The following is a 21,721-nucleotide window of genomic DNA, read 5'->3' on the forward strand; positions in this document are numbered from 1 at the left end:
AGGAGGAGAACCAGATAATGAAGGGACTCTGCCCATTACAGAACAAGCAGTTTACCCAACTAAGCCATCACCCACTGAAGATACAGTGGCCTTTAATTCTTTACTTGATAGAGCAGCTACCTACCATAACGTAGACATGCACTCTGATGCTATTGAAGAAGACTTTCTCTTTGATACACTGACAACATCTGAGAGACATGTAAAAACACTCCCCATGTTAAAGGGTGTCTTAAAACATGCACGTGACTTATTTAAGGACACTGCTAGGGCAACGGTCATTAACCCTAGAATTGAAAAGAAATATTGGGCTGCACCTATAGATCCTACATACATAAAGAGGCAGCTACCCCTAGACTCCCTAGTGGTGTCCAACGCACTTAAGAGGGCTAACTCCCAGACTACCAGAGAGGCTGCTCCTCCAGACAAAGAGTCAAAAATCTTTGAGGCATCAGGCAAAAGAGTAGCAGCTCAAGCAGCAAACTCATGGAGAATTGCTAATACACCGGCCTTGCTGGCAAGATCTGACAGGGCGCACTATGACAGCTTAGAAGAAATTCTCCAACACTTACCTGACCCTTACAAGCAGCAGGCAGATGAACAGATACAGGAGGGGAAGCTCATCACCAATGCCTCAATTAAATGTGCCCTAGACGCGGCTGATACAGCTGCCAGATCCATCAATACAAGCGTGCTGCTAAGGCGCCATGCATGGCTTTGCATATTAGGTTTTAAGAATGAAGTCCAATCCACTAATCTTAATCAGCCCATCAACCCAGACTTTTTATTTGGTCCAGCAGTTGACTCCATTCTGGACAAAATGAAAAAGGATGCGGAAACAACAAAGTCCATGGGAGCTCTCCAGTCCCAACAACACCGGGGCTCCTTTCGTCGCTCCAATTATAGAGGAGGAGCAAGAAGTAATACATCACAGCAATCCTCCACCTACAAAACTAACACGCAATCCACATACAACAAAAACACCAACAGGGGTGGATACAAGGGCAATAACACCAAAGGAAGGGGTCGTGGAGGCAATGCAAATAGATCCTTCACTAACACCAAACAGTGACTTCTTGGCACTACCCCCAGACCATATAACACCGGTCGGGGGAAGATTACAACAATTTCTGCCGGTCTGGTTAAATATCACTACAGACAAGTGGGTCAGGCAAATTATCCAACATGGCTATTGCCTCGAACTCAATTCAACACCTCCCAACATACCACCCGTGCACCGTCCAATGTCACAGGAACATATAACGTTGCTATAGCAAGAGGTCGTCAGTATGCTGCAAAAGGGGGCCATAGAACCAGTCTCACTACAACATCAAGGAACAGGAGTATACTCCCTATACTTCCTTATTCCAAAGAAGGACGGGTCTCGAAGACCAATATTGGACCTCAGGCCCCTCAACCTGTACATTTTGTCAGAGCATTTTCATATGCTCACTCTCCAACAAGTCTTACCATTGCTTCGCCAGGGAGACTTCCTAGCAACTCTAGACCTCAAGGACGCATACTTTCATATACCAATACACCCTGCTCACAGAGAGTATCTAAGGTTCACCATTCAAGGACAGCACTACCAATTCAAAGTCCTACCATTTGGTGTCACAACAGCTCCACGAGTGTTCACCAAATGCCTAGCTACAATGGCGGCACATCTCAGGAGGCAACACATCCATGTGTACCCATATCTGGACGATTGGCTAATACACGCGCCATCAGCCCAGCAATGTGCCAACCACATGTCAAAAACCATCCATCTCATGCACAGTTTGGGCTTCTCGCTGAACTACCCAAAATCGCATTTGCAACCCTCCCACGTCCAACAGTACCTGGGGGCAACAATAGATACACTGGCAGCATAAGCATATCCCAACGCAGCACGGATCAACGGAATGCAAACATTGATCCAAAGGTTCAGACCTCAACACTCATTACCAGCTTGAGTGTTTATGCAACTAATAGGCATGATGGCCTCGTGCATATTCATAGTCCTTCATGCCAGGCTACATATGCGTCCGCTCCAAGAGTGCCTAGCAAGGCAGTGGAATCGGGCTCAGTGGCGATTACAGGACCTAGTGTTGGTGACCAGTCGTGCATACAACTCTCTGCATTGGTGGAATCCACAAAACCTTTGCAAAGGTCGACTGTTCCAAGAGCCTGTACCACAAATAGTGTTAACCGCGGACGCATCCCTACTAGGGTGGGGAGCCCATGTTCTAAATTACACAGTCAAAGGACTCTGGACTGTACAACAAACGAAGATGCACATCAACCTTCTGGAGTTGATGGCAATCTTTCTAGCCCTAAAAGCGTTCAAGACACACTTATGCAACAAAGCTGTGTTGATCTGGACGGACAACATGACAGCTATGTATTATATTCAAAAACGGGAAGGAACACACTCGCCACAGCTGTCGCACCTAGCTCAAACAATGTGGAAATGGGCCATTCAGAAGGACATATTTCTCATGGCAGAGCACCTCTCTGGCAAGGACAATCAAGTAGCCGACCTGCTCAGCAGGCACAGCCAACAGATGCACAAATGGGAAATTCACCCCAAAGTGCTACAACCTTTCTTCCGGAAGTGGGGACACCCGGAGATAGATCTGTTTGCCACAAGCGAAAACGCAAAATGCCAGTACTTTGCCGCCAGGTTCCCACACCCACAGTCGCAAGGCAATGCGATATGGATGAACTGGTCAGGCAAATTTGCGTACGCTTTTCCACCAGCCCCCTTAATACCGTTAGTGGCACGCAAAATGCGCCAACATTCGCTGACGCTAATCCTAGTTGCTCCCACATGGGTGAGGCAACCATGGTACACGACGTTCCTAGAACTGTCAGTGGTGCCTCATCAAAGACTGCAACTCACACCCAATCTTCTAATTCAGAGCCATGGAGAAATCCAACACCCAGATCCGCAACAGCTGAACCTGGCTATCTGCCTCCTGAAATCCTAGAGTTTGGATACCTAAACTTGCCCCCAGACTGTATGAATATTATCAAAGAGGCAAGAAAACCTACTACCAGAGCATGTTATGCAGCTAAGTGGAAACGTTTCGTCATTTACTGCAGTAACAATGATATAAACCCACTTGATGCTTCTACTCAAAACATCATTTGCTATCTCTTGCACCTGCATTGTTGCAATCTATCCTACTCATCCATCAGGATACATTTGGCTGCGTTAGCAGCATATCTTCAAAACAGGCAACACCTTTCACTACTTAGGGTGCCAGCAATTAAAGCGTTCATGGAAGGACTTAAACGCGTAATTCCTTCAAGACACCCACCTTCACCAGTCTGGAATCTAAACATCGTTTTAACCAGACTTATGGGACCACCTTTTGAACCACTACACTCATGCGAACTACAATTTCTTACTTGGAAGGTGGCTTTCCTTATTGCCATTACTTCACTTCGAAGAGTTAGCGAGCTGCAAGCCCTAACTATTCAAGAGCCATTCATTCAAGTACATGCAAATAGAATAGTTCTCAGAACAAACCCTAAATTCATGCCGGAGGTGGTATCCCATTTCCATATAAACCAAACCATAGAACTGCCAGTGTTCTTTCAAAACCCACAGACAGTAGCTGAAAGGGCCTTGCATACTCTAGACGTCAAAAGAGCTCTGCTATACTACTGGCATGTAGGGCTGCTGACATTCATATCGCCCACCCACCTCCCCGGTGCCTGTCGCAGCTGTAGCATTCACTCTTTGCATGGCCATCTCTTACTGTACTATACTCCATCTTTGCCACAATGGCGAAAAACAATCAGAGGATGGAGAGAATGCCCATGCGCACTGTAGTCCGAAGGAGGAGCCACCTATCTCGTGATACTTCGAACACTCTTCCAGGACAACAATGTGCAATCATCCGGACGCAACACTAGGCGGCGATCTATGCACAGATATGAATGTCAGCAGCCCTACATGCCAAGAACAGATGCATACTGGTAAGTAGCATATTCCTTCTATGTGTCCCCTCATCTTTCCACCGGTGTAGCACACTCAGCTACCAACCCTGAACAGCACCTCTGCACCCGGAATTCCCAGGGCTAGTAACGAGTAACTGCTTTCTGGACTTAGGACCTTGGCCCCCTACGACTAAGTCCCGAAGGAGAACCCCCCCACCCCAAAAAAAAACGGCCGTAAATAACTGTACGCAACCTATATCTTTTCTCCCATAGGAAGGCATTGCTGCGTAAGACACATTTAAGTGAACTGTTTACTTACCTGTAGAAATTCATATTTAAAAAGTGCTTTGTCCAATTGTAAAGAATTCCCTTTGACACCACTCATCTTACACCAGCTCTACATACAGACACCCACACGACAAGCACTCATAAAGCAAATCCTGAATGAGTCCGATGCTGTAAGGTTTACTAAATGTTTATATCTCACTTTTAATAAAGAAATAATCCATCAATATATCTTCTATCATTTCAACCTCTGATCCTTTCAACTCAACAAAAGACCTTGCCTTAATCATCAACCAAAATCTTTTGCACCGCCCCTCAATGTTTTTGCAAGCTCCTGCTTCCTCAGCCTTGAACTTCTTTGTGGTCTTTTAGTGTGTTCACATTGGTTGATCTCAAGCACAAAGGTGGTCTTTCTTTTTATTCATCCACCTTGCCCGTGCTGCAATCACATATGGTTGGCATCTGCTCCCACTAGCGCCTTGACTACCCACATTTCCATTACTCCTGAATATTCACAGAAACTTTTACTTTGCCATCTGTTATTCTGGGTTCCGTGTATACATATTCTTTGTCCTGCTCCGTCCTCAGTACGCACAGCACTATGGAGCTCTTTTCTCTGGGCATGTGACCCTTTGCAGATTTTGCATCTGGTTGTGTAACCTAATTTTGTTGCTGGTTCTCTGGTGGCACTCCAATGCTATCCATCCTGTCCAGACCCCTAGCAGGTATTCTTTGTCATTATGACATGTATGCTAGGACCTCTTACTTTGTTTTCCCATCTCTATAGTTTTTGTCTGTATTGACTTATTTCCCCCGAAACTGCCTGTGCTTTGCCTTAAATGCCTCTAGTTTGTCTGATTTTTTTAAATTTTTGCTGTAACTTAATGTTTGTGCATTATTACACTCTACTCCTGTGTGATTTCTACATTCCCCCACTATGCTGAACACTTTCACTAGCCTTTTAATAAGGGTGTCTCTGTTTAACTCAGATTTATGTAGCAGTGCTGTTGCATCTGTGAGGGATGGTGTTAGCCTTTGGTTTGTATTATAGCTGTGATTTACTGGTTGCTGAACAGAAGCTCTATGAAAGTGGATGAAGGTACATGCCTAATTCTCTACGTTGTACTTTTGTTACTTAATCGTTTTCACTGAGGCCCTTAAGACTGAATGAATGCCACATTCAGGTAGTTTCTTCTACACACGTGTGCATCTGGTTTTAGAAACTTTTTTCGATTTTTAGATCTTTGTGTAGTATGTGCACATAGCTCACTGATTGCTAAGACTATTAGTAATCCCACTGTTCTTTTTACCTCAAGGATTGAAGTGCATGCCTTCCTCCAGAGCCGGTTGTGTATCTCGATAAATTAAGCAACAAATATGCATGCAATTGTCATGTTTTCACAGAAGCGTTAAAGGCTGTAAAGCTAGCTGCCACTGTATTTGTGGCACCAAATAGGCTTTGCTATGTTACTAGTTATTTTTACAGCTTACCTTTACCACTAGTGTGCTTTTGCAGTCTTCATTTCTTGGCTGATCGTTTGAAGACCAGAGCGTTCCTGGCTTGTCTGAATTTTTGCAGACTGGATCTTACGTGCCTTGTACCGTGAGCTATGGGCCATTGCTTGCATGAATGTTTGGAAGAGAGTGTTGTTAGACTAGGTGGAGAACTATGTTGTCATAAGTGACACTGCAAATGGTATTTGGAGCAGTATGGATGGGCGCTTGAACTGAAATGTGCTTGTGTCGAGAAGAGAGTGAAAGGGATAGACTGATAGAAAGACTGATAGAAAGGCAGTGGTTCTCAAACTTATTAGAACCATGACCCACGTCTTAGGATGACAAACTTTCTTACTAAAGCATATCATAAAGCAGCAACACTATTAAACGCTACTATGGTTTGCTCATTTGTCAGACGTTCTGACCACCATTGGCTTAAATAAATATTGGCTTCATCCTGAAGCAATCACACAGGACAACCTTGATGTGGTAACAAAGGCATATTGGCACTACAAACAATGAATAATCATGAGCCACCCAGGTGCCTTATCCAAGCACTATTTTTCGTTCAATCAAGACTTGGGTTTAATTGATTGTCTGCACGATATTTATCCTGCAGGAAAAAGAGCTCTTTCACTTAAATTTAGACTAGGTACTAGGCGGAGGCTTTCTGTTTTAGATCGGATGACAGGCTTATCACAATGGCTGTTTCATCTTACATCTTCGCAGCATGGAAACAAAGATCAGTCACACATTTAAATTTGAATGTTGACAAGCAAGTTGGACACTCTTTTAATGAAGTTGTATAGATCAAGTTAGTACGCAAGCAGTTATACATACTATTTATGCTCTAAGAATGTATTAGTTGCGAGGGTCAGCGAGTTACACCACGGGCATTATTTTTGAAAGAATGCGTGTTGACAAAATTATTGGCTTTCAAATAGGTCTCTTGTTTTTTAAACTTATTTTATATTGTATTAAAGTAAAGAGTTGCATATATTCTCATTTGTGTGAGAAATAGGAGTTACATTTTTAGCATATGAACTAATATGATCTTAAATGAAATGCATAGTTTTTTAAAAGAATATTAATTGTGCTGTAGTATTTGATCTGATGAATTATTGAAGATAATTGTTTGGCTGAAACAATAAACTAACTACCTACCTAACTAAAGCATCATGTGGTAGCACATTGTCATTTGCAGAGAGCACATTTTCCATTGAAACTGGCATCAACTTTGCAAAGATGTATCAAGTTTTACTGATAAAACTTTGTAGCACTCAAATTATAATGTGTGGAAATCAGATTTCTGAGACTATTTATCATTTGTGCATCTACAAATCAAGTGTCTTGATTTAATTTATCCTATTAAAATCTCTGTTTCCAGCACACTTCAGAATTGCAAAAGAAAATGTGCTTCGTTTTTGCTTTCCTAACTGCGGAATGCATACAGTTCATTTGCAGGTATATAGATTTGTATTGTGTTTCAAAAAACCGACATTGCATCAGGACAGCACAATTCCTGTATTCCAGCAAGATTGTCACAAAGTTCACTTTAAAAACACCTCTCACTTTGCAGTTGGACAAGGAAAAGTAAACACCAATTCCATGTTAAAAGATTAAGCATCAATTTGACAGAAGACATAGCCTGACATTTGAACTCTGTCTTTGAATCACCGGCAAATGTGAAGTTAAACACAGAATTGAAAGGCATCTTTATTTATTGCTTGGACTTTTCCAACTCGCCAAAAATCTGCTTGCTACCCACAGTTTGGAAAACGTTGTTCTAGTGTATTAGTAAGAAGTGTCCTAAAACTTTGCCAGTTCACTTGGGCATCTGGATACCAGTCGTATGTTGGGTGCCTTCGAGGTGACCTCCTTCAAAGCTTGACAACTCTGACCTGTTCTGGCATAGGTTGTAACAGGCTGGACTAGTTCTGGAAATTAGAAAGCCGATACTCGAATGTATCCACAACTGACTTATATGGAGAACTTCTCATACAGGCAATTCACGCAGAACTCGACATCGCACCTATTGCATATTGCTCACCATGTTCTGATGAGATTGCACCTTTCTTTAAACAGGTTTTGCAAGATAAATAATATCTAGGTTGTTTCGAGCTAAGCTGTTCAGCGTTTAGTATTATGCACCCCATCGTTCCGAACTAGACCAGCTCCTAATGATTAAACATGTGATCACCATTAAATAATTTCTTAATTTTAATCTTGCTTCAATTGAATGCTCTTTTGTTTTACAGAGAAGCAGTTATTAAGCACTCGTTAGTACATAAAGTATTCTTGGATTTCTTTGTACATGCTACACAAAAACTAAGAACCGTAAGTATTTAACCCATTGATTTTACATAAATCCATTTGTTGTACTTTTGCTATTGTGTAGTCCTGCTGACATGGATCCCTTATTTGAAAAAATTGTGAAGTTTCACTTTTTGCGTAAAGTGCCTGGTGCACATAAAAAGGGAAAAATTGAAATAATTTCTATACATTTAATAGCATGCATAACTCTTTGGAGCATTGCTATTTGTTTACAATGTTCAAGGCCACTGGAATTATGCAGCAGGGAAAGGTCAAATTACGCAGCAGGAATTATTAAATTATGCAGCTAGAAAAGCCAAATTTTGCAGCGTAAGGCAGTACATTTTAAAATATCATTACTGCATTATTTTGTCATTTAAACATGTTAACAGATATAGGTTGCTCCTCATTAAACAACAGTGTAAGGCCCAAATACAGCAATAAGCAACAGAAAGGTGACCAGTCAACCTTTACAAAGGACCTCCTCTCACTGAGCAGCAACATATGTAGCTGTGCTTTTATTAACTTTTGCACTGTTTGAGCTGCAAACAAATTTTGTTTCGATAAAATCGGCAGATTATGCAGTAGATGATGGCTTAGGTGGCAAATGCGAAAAACATGTAAATCCAGTGCCCCTGACCTTGTTTAGCTTTTGTCTTACATGTGATAAATGGAAAGGACATGTTTGCTGGTTTGCAATTGTTGGTGTTCAACTGCAGAGCAGGGGTGCCGCTACTCAGTGTTATCTTGCTGCTTCAAACGTGCTCCTGACCACGAGGATTCTGAGGGTTTCTGCTGTCACCTTTCACGGCCCCCGCTTAGCTGGAGCAGTTCACGGAACTGTGGGGCAGAGTATCTTGACATTGAGGGACTGCGAGGCCCAGCAGGCATAGCGCCACACACCTGCTGCCTCTTCCCTCATTGGACACGCCCCCTCCTGGCTCTACATCATTGCAGCACGGCCTCCGCTCCACGGGTGCCGCTTCTCAGTGTTATCTTGCCGCTTCAACCCTGCTCCTGACCACGAGGATTCTGAGGGTTTCTGCTGTCACCTTTCACGGCCCCCGCTTCGCGGGAGCCGTTCACGGAACTGTGGGGCAGAGTATCTTGACATTGAGGGACTGCGATGCCCAGCAGGCATAGCGCCACACACTTGCTGCCTCTTCCCTCATTGGACACTCCCCCTCCTGGCTCTACATCATTGCAGCACGGCCTCCGCTCCACGGGTGCCGCTACTCAGTGTTATCTTGCCGCTTCAACCCTGCTCCTGACCACGAGGATTCTGAGGGTTTCTGCTGTCACCTTTCACGGCCCCCGCTTCGCGGGTGCCGTTCACGGAACTGTGGGGCAGAGTATCTTGACATTGAGGGACTGCGAGGCCCAGCAGGCATAGCGCCACACACCTGCTGCCTCTTCCCTCATTGGACACGCCCCCCTCCTGGGAGGTCCTTATAATCTTATCAATTTCCCGCAACGCGGGACGCGCGCGGGCGGGCGCCGGGCTAAGCCCGGGCAAAGGGCGGACCGTCTGGGGCTGGAAGAGGCTGGGCAGGGCCACCCCTTTTGGCTTTTGGTTTTCAGATATTAATTCTATACTGTTTGTCAACTTTGTATAGGAAATATACCAAATTTGTTAGATCCACCAAAGGACCTGGGTGCTTCTGTTATAATGGCTTTACGTTCAGGGAAAAATAGATTGGTAGCTATAAAAACAAACGCTGGGTTAGTCACGGGTACTCTGGATGACTTTTTCACAAGGACTACAAGAATTATAGAGAAAGAAATAGCCCTTGCAGAAAAGCGTTTATCATTAGACATCTTGACTGGTAAGCGATCTTCCTTAGGTGTAATTGGGGCTGCTGTAACTCCGGCTGAACGTAATGAGTTGGCCCCTTTGGTAATTACTAGCCCGATCCCATGCATATTAGAGGCAGGCTTAAAAGGGTCTCCTACTGGCAATGCACCAAGTCTAATTGTACTTAGTCCACCTCCTAGTGAACTAAGCTGTAGAACTTCAACACCTAACTTACCTATTACCCCCACTCATGCTTCCCAACCACAGCAAGTATTAGATCAGGGATTGGATGATGGGAATGTAGTGAGTTTAGTTACTCCCAAACCGGCGAAAAAGAAGAGAGGGGGAGGACAAAGAAAGAGCGGGGATGTCAGGAAAAAAAGGACAAAGAGACAACCTAAAATGCGAACTCCTCGGGTTTGTAAACCAAAACGGTGTTTTGGATGACAAAATCCTCTCCCAGACTCAAGAGACTCCTAGTGATGACATTCTTGCCAAAATGGAAATATTAGTAAGGTCATTAATATTGCCTGTGATTAATCGAACGAAGGTAATTATAGAAAAACTGGATAGGCTAGAGGAAATTGCTAAACGGAAGACGTCAAAAATGGGCTTAGTGATTAAAAGCAGGAATAAGAAGGAGGTTAGAGTTGATTCTGTTACACAATCAGCAAATGCTACTCAAGCAGTAACTTCCGTAATTACTGCAGAACAGAATGCTTTACTGGCCTTGGAGGTTAATGGTGTGGCACAGCGGAAAACTTCAGCACCCAAAGTAACCAGGATGGCACCCTTGAAAAAAGCTCCCATCCCAAAGCAAGGGCCAACTCAGCCTTTTAGCGCCGCACCACAGGGCAGACAACTAATTAAAAAGAAGCCCCCTATGTGTAAATCTCCCCCCAGAATCAATCCCTTTCACAGTTATCTTAACAGGGGTACCAGAACTTAGTCCAGACTCCAAGGAATCTGATAGGGAATTAAAAAACAAAGTTATCTTCTGGCTTAGTAGGAACAGAAGATTACCCTCGGGTTCCAACGCAGAGATTATAGGCGTAAAGAGGGTGTTGTGGTTAGGACATAGCACTAAGGATCTCGAGGGTGACTGTGTAATTGTTAACCTCAGAGACCCTTGGGCTGTTGAATATATCTGCAGGAAGCCACGGTTTGGCCGTTTAGGTGATCTACAATCAATTGGTCTACATTATTTTTATCCCCATTCAAATATTGATCTCCCATCTATGCCACAGAACCCTACTTGGGGTAGACCATTCAGGATAAATAGACCTAGTGGGGTTCCTCAATTTTCACATTTCCCAAATTTTTTGTCCATAAGAAATAGGTTTGAACCACTTTTGGATCTGGATGGAGTGGACTGACTCCCAAAGGATTGTACTTTTAATGGGGGGACGGTTGAATATGTGGAAAACGTTATTCTATCTAGTTTGACCAAGAAAAGACAGGATGAAGTAGCGGGTCCTTGGGTAAAGATGGTTAGCAATATAACCCGAACCCTTGATGAGCCAAATGTTAAACCGGTAGCCCACAGTGGAGATGATGTTGCTCAAGTGAATATGGGACCTGCAGGTAAAGAAAATCTCAACTCTGTTTTAAATCAGCAGAGTAGAGAAAACCCCAATAATATTAGAAGTATAAACTCCCCTTATGCCGATGTAGCAAGTAATGTTATAGAAACAATAGTGGGTGAGAGTGATATAGTCCAGCTTATTGGAAAAGTACCACAGGGTAAAGAGGGTAACCTGGCCGAGGACAGCTACTTTCGTTTGATTTCCTGGAATATAGCTGGCCTTTGGCGGAGGCTAGAGGATCCAGCGTGGTTAAAATTCATCGAATCCTCCAGGAGACATGGAGTATAGTGGATCATAGCCTGGATGGTTACCAAATGTTTAATGTTCTTGCTGAGCCTTCACAAGCAGGGAGAGCTAAAGGTGGGCTTGTGATAGCTATCTCTGTAAAGTATAATCTAAAACATGTGGTTCGATTGGAGTAATCTCCTTGGTACCAATTACTTATGATCAAGGACTTATTTCCAGTACCCCTCCTTCTAATAAATTGGTATTACAATATATTTGATTCCCATGCAACCTCAGTTATTGAAAAATTACAGGAGGAAATTGTTAAGGTTACAAACAGGGTTTTCCCTTTTTTTATTATATGGTTAGGTGATTTTAATTGTGTGTTTTGTAAATTTAGTGGGTCTAGAGTGTGTGTATTGGTGGACTCAAGTGACCAGCCTCTGGCTCATTTTACCCATTCGAAACAGGGGGATGCTTTGAATAGTATTGTTATGAATAATGATTTATGTATCCTGGATATGCCGAGCTTTTCCGGCCCACTGGGTATACCCACTTTTCAGGGTACAGGGGGGTCGAGTGAGTACAATTGATTTTGCTATGGTATCCATGGGTTTTGCCAATCTTGTAAAGGATTTAAAGATTGAGGCGAATCCCGCCAGTGACCACAACCCCCTAATCGTGAGTTTTAACCCTGTCTTTGAGAAAACCCAGACCGCAGAACAACCGATAAAATATGGTCAAAATCAGGGGGTCACCTTAAGGTGGGACAAAGTAGATGTGAGGCAATTGGAAGCGATATCTTCAAGAAAAATAAGGCAGGGATAGAAATCTGTTTGACGCCTATGTCCGATCCAGACTTTATAATCAAGAATTTTGAATCCCTCCTAGGAAATGTGGCATCACACCTTGTAAAAACAGTGGGAGGGAGACAAGATAGGGGACCTAAATGGTTTGACGCAGAATGCTCTGCTGCTCAAACAAGTTTAACAAAGGCTTTACGCCAAGTACCACGCGATAGAGACCTGATTAGATCGGCTAGGAAAAGGTATAGAGACGCAATTAGTAGACGGAAAACTGAGTTAAGGACTAAGGCTTGGGAAGATCGGGAGAAAGCGGCTGAATTGAGGGACACTAGGCTTTTTTGGGAGGTAATAAACCGACCATTTTTAAAATCTGAAGAAAAGGGTACCATGCAAGTGCACATACCAGAAGACTCCTGGGTAGCTCATTATAGTAAAATCTGTAACCCAAATGAGGTATTGCTAACTACTACTGTGGGAGTTGGTGACTTCAATATGGAGTCAGTCAAACTATTTAGTGCCTCATTAACCCTTTCAGAGGTAAAGATTGCCTTGAGTAATGGTACTGCATTAAAGGCCCCAGGGCCAGATGCAGTACCCTTGGATCTCTTTAAACATAACTCAGAGGTCTGGTCACCACTCCTATTAAATGTATTTAAGGCAATAGTGGTGGGGTTTATTCCAACTTCCTGGAAAGATGCTGTAGTGGTACCTATTTTTAAAAAGGGTGACAAGTCTGACCCGTGCTGCTACAGGCCGATATCACTAATAGATGCGTCCTGCAAACTAATGGGCAGAGTGATATTGGTACGCCTCGAAACATGGGCGGAGTCAGTAGGCATTATTGTGGATTCCCAATATGGGTTCAGAAGAGGTAAAGGAACCACCGAGCAGTGTCTCAATTTGGCACTAATTATGGGCAAGTACATGGGGGCCAAGCATAGTTCCACTTGGCATTCATGGACTTGTCCAGTGCCTTTGACACTGTATGCAGGGGTAAGCTGTGGCAGATGGAGTCCATGGGGTTTGAGGAACCCATTGGTCACCTTGCTTCGTAGACTCCATGCTGCCACAACCGTGAGAATTAGATATGGCCCTGGTGGGGAGAAGACTAAACCTATACCATCCACTGAAGGTGTACGTCAGGGATGCATCTTAGCTCCCTTTTTATTTTTGGTTTATACCAATGGATTAGAAAGCTTTTTGTTGGAATGTGGTGACTTTCCACAGGCTAATGGTAAAAGGATACTAATGTTGTGATACGCAGACAACACGGTTTTAATGACCCTTACTGCCAATAGCATGTAGATTTGTTTGAATGCTTTTGATATATTTATGGAAAGCTTAGATCTTAGGGTCAATTTCACTAAATCTTTTGCCATGACTTGCGGCCCGAAAGGTGTAAAAACCCGCAGGTATATGGTGAAAGACTCAATCATTGTGAAAGTTGACAACTTTAATTACCTGGGTAACCTATTTAACAAGAAGCTGAATTGGGACCCTCTGATATCAGTTCGGGTCCAAAAGGTTACACAATCAATTGAAGCCCTTTTTCGTTGGCAGAATTAATATCCCTATATAAAGCCAAGTGTGTCTCCGGTGCAACTTTCGGGGCTGGAGTCTGGGGGTCACAAAATAGTGAAAAGTTACAGGTTATGGAGAACAAATTTATAAAGCGTCTCCTATCTGTCCCATCAGGTACTTCGAACAGTTTCTGTCATGGGGAGGTGGGTATGGAGTTTGTAAGTGACATTATACATGTGTCTCCCCTATTGCTATGGTCTAAAGTTTGGCAATCTGAAGAACTGAAATTGACAAAGGAAATTTTACAAGACTGCCTTAAATTAGACCATTGTATGGAGATTCCATGGCTCCTATAGGTTAGGGATACCTTTTACAAGATTGGCTTAGGTAATATATTTGAAAACCCTGACATGATTGGCAAGGATTCTAAGTTAACTATTAAAAATGCCTATTGTTTTAATTTGGGTACCTTAAGGAATAGCGAGCATGCACTGTATCTGAGGGGTAAATTGCAGCGGCCTTTTTATTTATCCTATATCATCCATACGCAATGGCGTTTTTATTTGACAAAGTTTCACCTTAGTACATTACACTTCCTTTTTGCTTTTCCAAAGCAAGGGGGGTGGTGTGAGAGTTTACTCCCTTGCCCCTGTAATGATAGGGTTTCGCAAAGTACTTTGCACCTTATCCTTTTCTGTGCTTTGTATAAGGTCCCAAGAAATACATTCATTAGACCTGTTTTATTATCTCTTGGATCACGCTACTACAAAGAGGGCTATGAACATTTATTGTCCTTGTCAACTCCAAGGATATGTAATGCTGTACTTAGTTTTATTAGATCGGCCCTTGCTATTAGAAATCGATACTGAAATAAGTTGTTGGTGGAAATTTTTATAAATGTTTCTCCTGTTGTCCTGTTAATGAAATGCATTTAGCACTTTGTCCTGTCCATATATATGACCAAGGTTATTTTTTAATGCATTGTAAAGCCTAATATGTAAATATGTATTGTGGACTTTTATGACAAATTATGTATCTTTTATATTGGTGTATACTTTTATGACTTCTTTTTGGAATCGAAATAGTTATTTGAATGAATGAACTGCAGAGTGTCTGTATATAGTGTCAAAAAACAAAGGCCTAGTTATATGTCACACATGTACATCAGAATTGCAAGGGATGTTACATGATTTCTTCTTTTTCGTGGGACAGGACTTGATGTCTAATCATACCCAGCCCATGTGTATCGTTTTTGAGAAAATAAAAGCAGGCCGGATTCCCACTGTGATGCTTGACAAGTATTCAAACAGAAAAGTGAGGTGAGTCTAGGAGGTGCCTCATGTAGGCAACAACCTGGGAGCAGTTGGCAGGTACTCACCAATCAGCTCACTGTGTCATCATCAGCACTTCCTAGACAAAAAAGGAAACCAACTCCCAAACATACTATTTGGACTTGCACAAATAGCACTTTAGCTGACACATTGCTCTTTCTCACTTATATACTTTTAGGAGTTGATGTCAGTTTTCTTTTTGTCTGGAAAGTGTTGTTGATGACACAATGAGCTAATTGGTGAGTACCTGCCAACTGCTCCCAGGTTTTTGCCTATGAGAGGCACGTCCTAGACTCTCCTCACTTTTCAGTTTGAACACTTGTCAAGCATCACTGTGGTAAACCGACCTGCTTTTATTTTCTTAAAAAGATCCACATGGGGGTGTAGGATTAGACATCAAACCCTGTCCCACAAAAAAGAAGAAATCATGAGTATCCCTTGCAATTCTGATGTACATGTGTGACATATAACTAGGGCTTTGATTTTGATAGTATTGAGTGGAGGGCACCCTTCATTTTTTCTTCTAAGCTCCTCTTTTGGAATATATCTGTATGTAGTGTACCAAAATGAGGTACACTGTGCAGAGTCCACACAACCCTTATTGGTTTACAGAGGCAAAATTAACAGTAAATGTCTTTGGTGGTAGGGTGGGTGAGCGGTTTAGGCTTATCAGAGGGTAGTGCTAAGAATTTGCAGTACTCAGAGGCAATAAATGACGCACACAAGAATAAATCGGAGACCAGTTTGGAAAAATACGTTGTATTTTTATGTAAATTTTGATATGAAGAACTTCATTATCAAGTAAGCACTTTTTTCAATATTGATTTTACAACTAAGTAAAATGTTCAAATAAATGTATTTTTACGCAGGAATGCTTTCCTATATGGTAAAAAAGGCAAATGTACAAATAGTTATTTACGGTCGGTTTCTAGGGCCTTTTTCTGGACTTGGGGTCGTAGGGGGACAAGGTCCAAAGTACCACAGCAGTGTTTTGTTACCTGCCCTGGGGTGTTTGAGTGCAGAGGTGCTGGTCGGGTTGGTAGCTCTGCATGCTGCGCAGGTGGAAAGAAGGGGGGCTACCCAAAAAAGGCTAAAGACGGGGACTTGGGGACAAGTCTTGCATCTTCTAACTGGGAGCTGTGGTCACAAGGGTCCTGAAAGCAAAGGGGCACAGACAGTTTTCGGGCAGTCTTCAGTTCTCGTTTTCTCGCAGCTCTTCTTTGTCCTTTTCTTCTGGATCCGTTGAATCGGAGTTCCTGGCATCAGGGGGTCCCACCTAAATACTATATATACTGGCGTTTAGGGGAGTGACCGGCCCTCTATTACCACTTCCTGTGGATAGTGGGCATAACCCTGACCCAGTGAGCCTAATTCAACCAAAAATCAATATGATGGAATTCTAGTTTTTGTGTTCACACCAGATAGCCCACCTTAGGGGGGGGGGGGGGGGGGGACTATCCTATCTGATAGACACCTAGCCGCAGATTCCTTAACTTAGAATATCTCCCCAGGCGTCAGACTGGATCCGGAAAATCTTTTTTCCCACAATACCTCTGCACACCGGAAGGCGGCGTCGCCCGGCTCCATCCTGACGTCGTCCACAGAAGTAACGTCAATGGAGCCATATATACCCCTTCCAGCGTGCTGACGTCAGTTTTCTTCTTTGCCGCGTCCTAACACAGTTCCTTGAAAGGGATAGCTCTGGCCTGTTTTTCTTATCTTCAGGCTTTCTCAATGCCTTTTTGTGTCAAGGAACAGTGTGTTCGATGCCTGCGGGCTTTAAGCCATGCTGTCCTGCTCGCAACAGATGTCAGCGACGGACCCGCATGAATTCTGTATGTGGTGCTTGGGCAAGCGCCACGACTCCGTTGAGTGCGATGCTTGCCGCCAGCTGCGGCCGAAATCTTTTTTGGGAACGCCGCATGAAGCTGCGGTCTGCCCAGATGTCCCGAACAGACCCCTCTCGGCACCGGTCTCCTTCTCCATCGGAGATGTCCACACGGCGCCGGTCCTCACAGGAGGATGTTCCTGTTCAAGGCAGGTCCCGGGACTGTTACCGTCATTCGCCTACCTCGGGTAAGCACAAACGGAAGTAGCGGAAGTAGTCTGCTTCGCGTCGACATCGTCGGGGCCCGCGGCTCCAGGTCTTTGCCGGAGGCTCACTGGTTAGAGGCGGCAGACTCGAGAGCAGAGGACGGCCCGGGACCGGGGTTCGATTCCCGGCGCGGCAGGTTTCTGGACCAGGGTCAGCGGACTCGATAATTCTCTCACCTCGGTGCCCACTCTGATCAGCGATCACACTCGGCAACTCTGGGCATTAGCTTGCCTCATCTTCACTAACGGCCCCACCAGACCGCCGGGAATGCCTGGTCTCACCCTGGAGATACCCATTAAGGGACCATCTCTCAGGGAAGCCAGGAAGGGTTTCGCAGCGGTCGATGCGCCTTGGGACCCTAAGGGTAAGCAGTGCGCTATATAAATGCCTATACATACATATACATACTCTGGCCCCCAGGAGTTGTGCCCTGCATATCCCCTGTTTTCGAGTGCTGGGGCGACTCAACCTCAGATGGAGGACTACTGCAGGGCCCTGCAGTCCTTTCTTGCTTTGCCCCCCCTCCCTGGCGCGCCTATGGGCCCCACAGTGGGGGTAGGGACTCTGCCGGCGGGTTTACCCTCGGCAGCAACCGAGTGCCCTGATTCCTACTCCTGAGTCGCCGCAACATCGGGACACAGCCCGGAGGGGCATCCCATGACATCTAGCCTTTCCACAGCACCGTCGCACAGCCTTCCAAGGCTCCCTGCGGCATTGCTGGAGGTGGCTGCGGCGCGGTGCCCGACAACTTCAGCACGCACTCTCCTCGCAGGTTTCAACCTCGGGAGGGGTTGAGTCGTCGCCAGACCGACTCCGATCTGTCACGGCTTTTCCAGAGGTTGCCGACACCGGCTCGACTCGGCCGGTCGAGGCATTTTCGGAGCTCATCTACGCCTGCTCGACTCGGCCGGTCTACGCTTTTTCGGAGGTCGTCCACGCCGGCTTGACTCGGCCAGGCGAGGCCTTTTCAGAGGTCGCCGGCTCCACTCGGCAGGTCGAGGCCCTTTCAGAGGTCACCGGCTCCACTCGAACAGTCGAAGCCTTTACGGAGGTAGACGCAGGCTCCACTCTGCCAGTCGTGGCCTTTTGGGAGGTCGACGACATCGGGTCGCCGCCGCCTCGATGCCAGTTCCATTTCCGGCTTTATTGGTGGAGGGTGTGGTCCCAGTGGATTCCCCACCCCCAGAGTCACTTCAACGCTCTCCGGAGCGGGCGCCAGTGGGGCATTGGCCTACTCATCCTTTTGCCGAGCCTCTATTACGTGACCGTATTAGCATGTGTCCGTCAACCTACTGATGACTTGCTGTCACCACCTCGCGGGGCAACGGAGGCTAGTGGGAATTTTTATCAGGGCTGTTTGCAGAGCTGCAGACATTTTGAGGATATAGCCCCCCTCAGTCTCTCGGCCTTCGGAGCCGTTGCTGGATTTTCTCCACCAGGGCACGGGCGACATGGAGCCATTGCTGCCATTTGCAGAGTCATTATTTGATATCCTTCTCGGGGAGTGGGCGAGGCCCTTTTCATGGGACCCCATGGATTGTGCTGTGGCACATCGGCCAGCTCCCAATGGCCCGCCTGTTTGACCCTCCATCCTGTGGCTGGTGGATTTGTGATTCAGGCAGCTCTCTCGACTACTCCTGTTCCGTTGCATCCTCTGGAGTCTCGGTGTTGGGAGTCAAGTGGCCACGATCGGTTTGTCTCAGCCAGCACACGACTCCGGTCCCTGAACACGTGTGTGTTTGCTGGGGCTACATTTGCCCTTTGGGACGGTCGAGCAGCTCCTCCCCTCCTTGCCGAAGAACTCTTGTGCCGATCTGGCCCGCATAATCCGTCCTGGCCATGATATGGCGCAATATTTGATTCGGTCTGCCTATGGCCAGGTCGGTTGTCATGCGCCACCATGCGTGGTTGCGCGATGGCGTTTTCCCAGAGCATGTTCCGGAGCGGCTTACAGATTGACGCCCATGCTGATTCGGCGGTCAGGCGCCTCCTGTCTGTTTGCTTGTCTTCAATGGTTTTAAACCTCGTGGAGGATTTTTGGTTTCATGACGGTGCCGTCACTTTCTTCTGTTACCCATTACAGCTGTTCTACAGCTGTTCAGGAGTGTTATTTCCTTAATCTGCTACAGCTGGTTTAGCTGTGTTTATCTTTCTTTTGAGCCTCTGCCCACAAGCTTGTCTCAAGAGAAACCCTTCTTTTGTAGGGTTGTGCCTTACCCTATGTGGGGTATTTGTTGGCAGATAGCTAATCTTCCCTACCCGGGAAGGTTTGCCGCAAGTTGACTCTACCTACTGTTGTAGGATGTCTCCTCTGATGAGATCAATCGGGTTGGTCTCTCTCCAGGAGTTACCATGGGCCGTCTGCAGTTGGTCCGTAGTCCATCCACGCCTCAGTAGGGGTGTCCTTCCCTGCTGTTTCGTTGGGGTTTTGTCACGCGTGTTCTTGCAGACTCACTGTGTCTGTCTTGTCTGTCTACAGGTGAACATGCGCCCCTGGGATGCTGGTCCCTCTGACCCATTCCGGAACAGTCTCTTCTGTATTCTGCGAATACTCGCCCTATTGGTGCACACACGTTGTGCTCTATGTGCTTTCTTGTGGCTCATGCACTGTCGGGGTTCTTGTCTATGGCGAGGGGAGTTCCCGTCAGCTCAGTCTTGGCTGTGTGTTGCCTCATACCCCACTTAGCGGGGTCTCCGGACCCTTGCTCCTTACAGGACAGGGTTCGGTTTTTCCGCTCCTGCCCTGTGCATATTTCTTCAAAGGGTGGCTCCTGTCTATAACTTTCTGCCACCGGATCTGTGCTCCACCCCAACTGTTTCTCCAGGTCTGGGTTCTTACTCACATTTGTAGCACTGGTGTTGAGCTCCCCACCAGCTGCTGGGATTGAGTTTTTACTCCCATTTCTGGCACAGTTGCTTCTTTAGGTAGCCTTACTGTGCATGTCGTCTTCTTGGCATTCTCCTTGTTGGTAGACGGTGTCGGTCTCTGGCGATGTGCGCTTCTGGCGACCGCCTTCTGTCTGGGCCTTTTCTCAATCCCTTACTGCAGTTTCGTGGTCTAGGTTCCCACCTGTTTCTGTGACTGTTCTGTCGCACACCAGTACAGTGGTACAAATTGAACGACTCCCCGGTTTAGGGTTTCATCCCTTCACGTATGTGTGGCAACATTCCTGTCTCTTTGTGTGTATGTCGTAGGTTCTACACGCCACGGGGGTGCTCGCATACTAGGTTCTTTTTGCCCTAGTATCTGGCCTTCTTGCTCACTCTCGCCTTCGGGATAGTCACCTATGTGTTCCTGGCTTGCAGGTTGTCCCCTCACTGTGGTACCTTTTGTTACGCTTCGCTGCATGCCTCCCTACTGAGCTTTTGCTCCATGGTGACTCTTTTGTCTCTGTTTGCACTCGACTCTGGGTTCGGCCCTGCCACTCTTGTCGCATGTCCTAAGGGGTACACATTTGATGTTTTTTTCTTCCAAACACAAGCCTCCTGTTGCGGCTCCAGTTCTTGGCCGGCCGGTCTTCGGACTGTCCCCTGTATCGTTTTGGCATCTGCTATGGTGTATGTTCAGATGTATGCTCTACCGTTGTCATGTTCCTTACAGAGTTTTCCGGGTCTAATGTCTGTTGCCCTGACATTGCGGATCCCACCGTGTTTTGTCCAGCCTTTTGACTAATATGTTCTCCTGGAACTTGGTGTTTGTTTCGCAGACCCTCCTCCTATGGGGTATGGCTTTGGTATGTATTCTAAGTTAAGGAATCTGCGGCTAGATGTCTTTATCAGATGGAAGAGTTACTTGCCTTCGGTAACGATATATCTGGTAGAGAAACAGTCTAGCCGCAGATTCCTTAATGTCCGCCCATCATCCCAGCTCTGCGAAAGCCATTTCATATGGTGTTCTTCACCTAACCCCACCTTTTCTGGTGGCCTTGGTCTTTCGGAGGTGTGCTCTCACACCTCACACTGGGGTAGGGTGTGTTCCCTCCGTCCTGGTGTTTGGTTGGTGACGTGTTCTCGCACATTCCATTTGGCGCAGGGGGTGTTGTTCAGTTTTCGAGCCCTCTGGCTCTCCACTCAGTCCACGTTTTTAGGTGGTGCATGTCTATACATTTCACTTCCTAATGTTGCTCCACCTGTGTTCCTCACGCGTGGAGTTATTCTGTTTTTAAATTTGACTCACCGTCCACGCCTGTACCTCCATCTTTCTATGGCAGTCGGTTGGGTTAGGTTCTCTTTTGTGTTACACTCCTTCAATCTCTGGAGGGTGTGTGTAGTGAACCTACTGGTGGTCGTTCACTTCTAGTCACTTGTCTTGCAACATGTTGCTTCAATATGGTGGTTCT

The 21,721-nt window shown here is 45.6% G+C and overlaps 1 protein-coding gene across 2 annotated transcripts in view; it reads left to right on the forward strand.

Annotated features, from left to right (window-relative positions):
• Nucleotides 1-21,721, forward strand: part of PUM3 (pumilio RNA binding family member 3) — a 320,840-nt gene that overhangs the window by 158,295 nt on the left and 140,824 nt on the right. For both annotated transcript variants that reach the window (XM_086961213.1, XM_086961214.1), the window contains exon 10: nucleotides 7,968-8,046. In XM_086961213.1, the coding sequence (XP_086817339.1) occupies nucleotides 7,968-8,046 (79 nt within the window). The remainder of the gene's footprint in view (nucleotides 1-7,967; nucleotides 8,047-21,721) is intronic.

The sequence above is a fragment of the Lissotriton vulgaris genome, chromosome 3_1, assembly GCF_964263255.1.
Source record: "Lissotriton vulgaris chromosome 3_1, aLisVul1.2, whole genome shotgun sequence".
NCBI lineage: Eukaryota > Metazoa > Chordata > Amphibia > Caudata > Salamandridae > Lissotriton > Lissotriton vulgaris.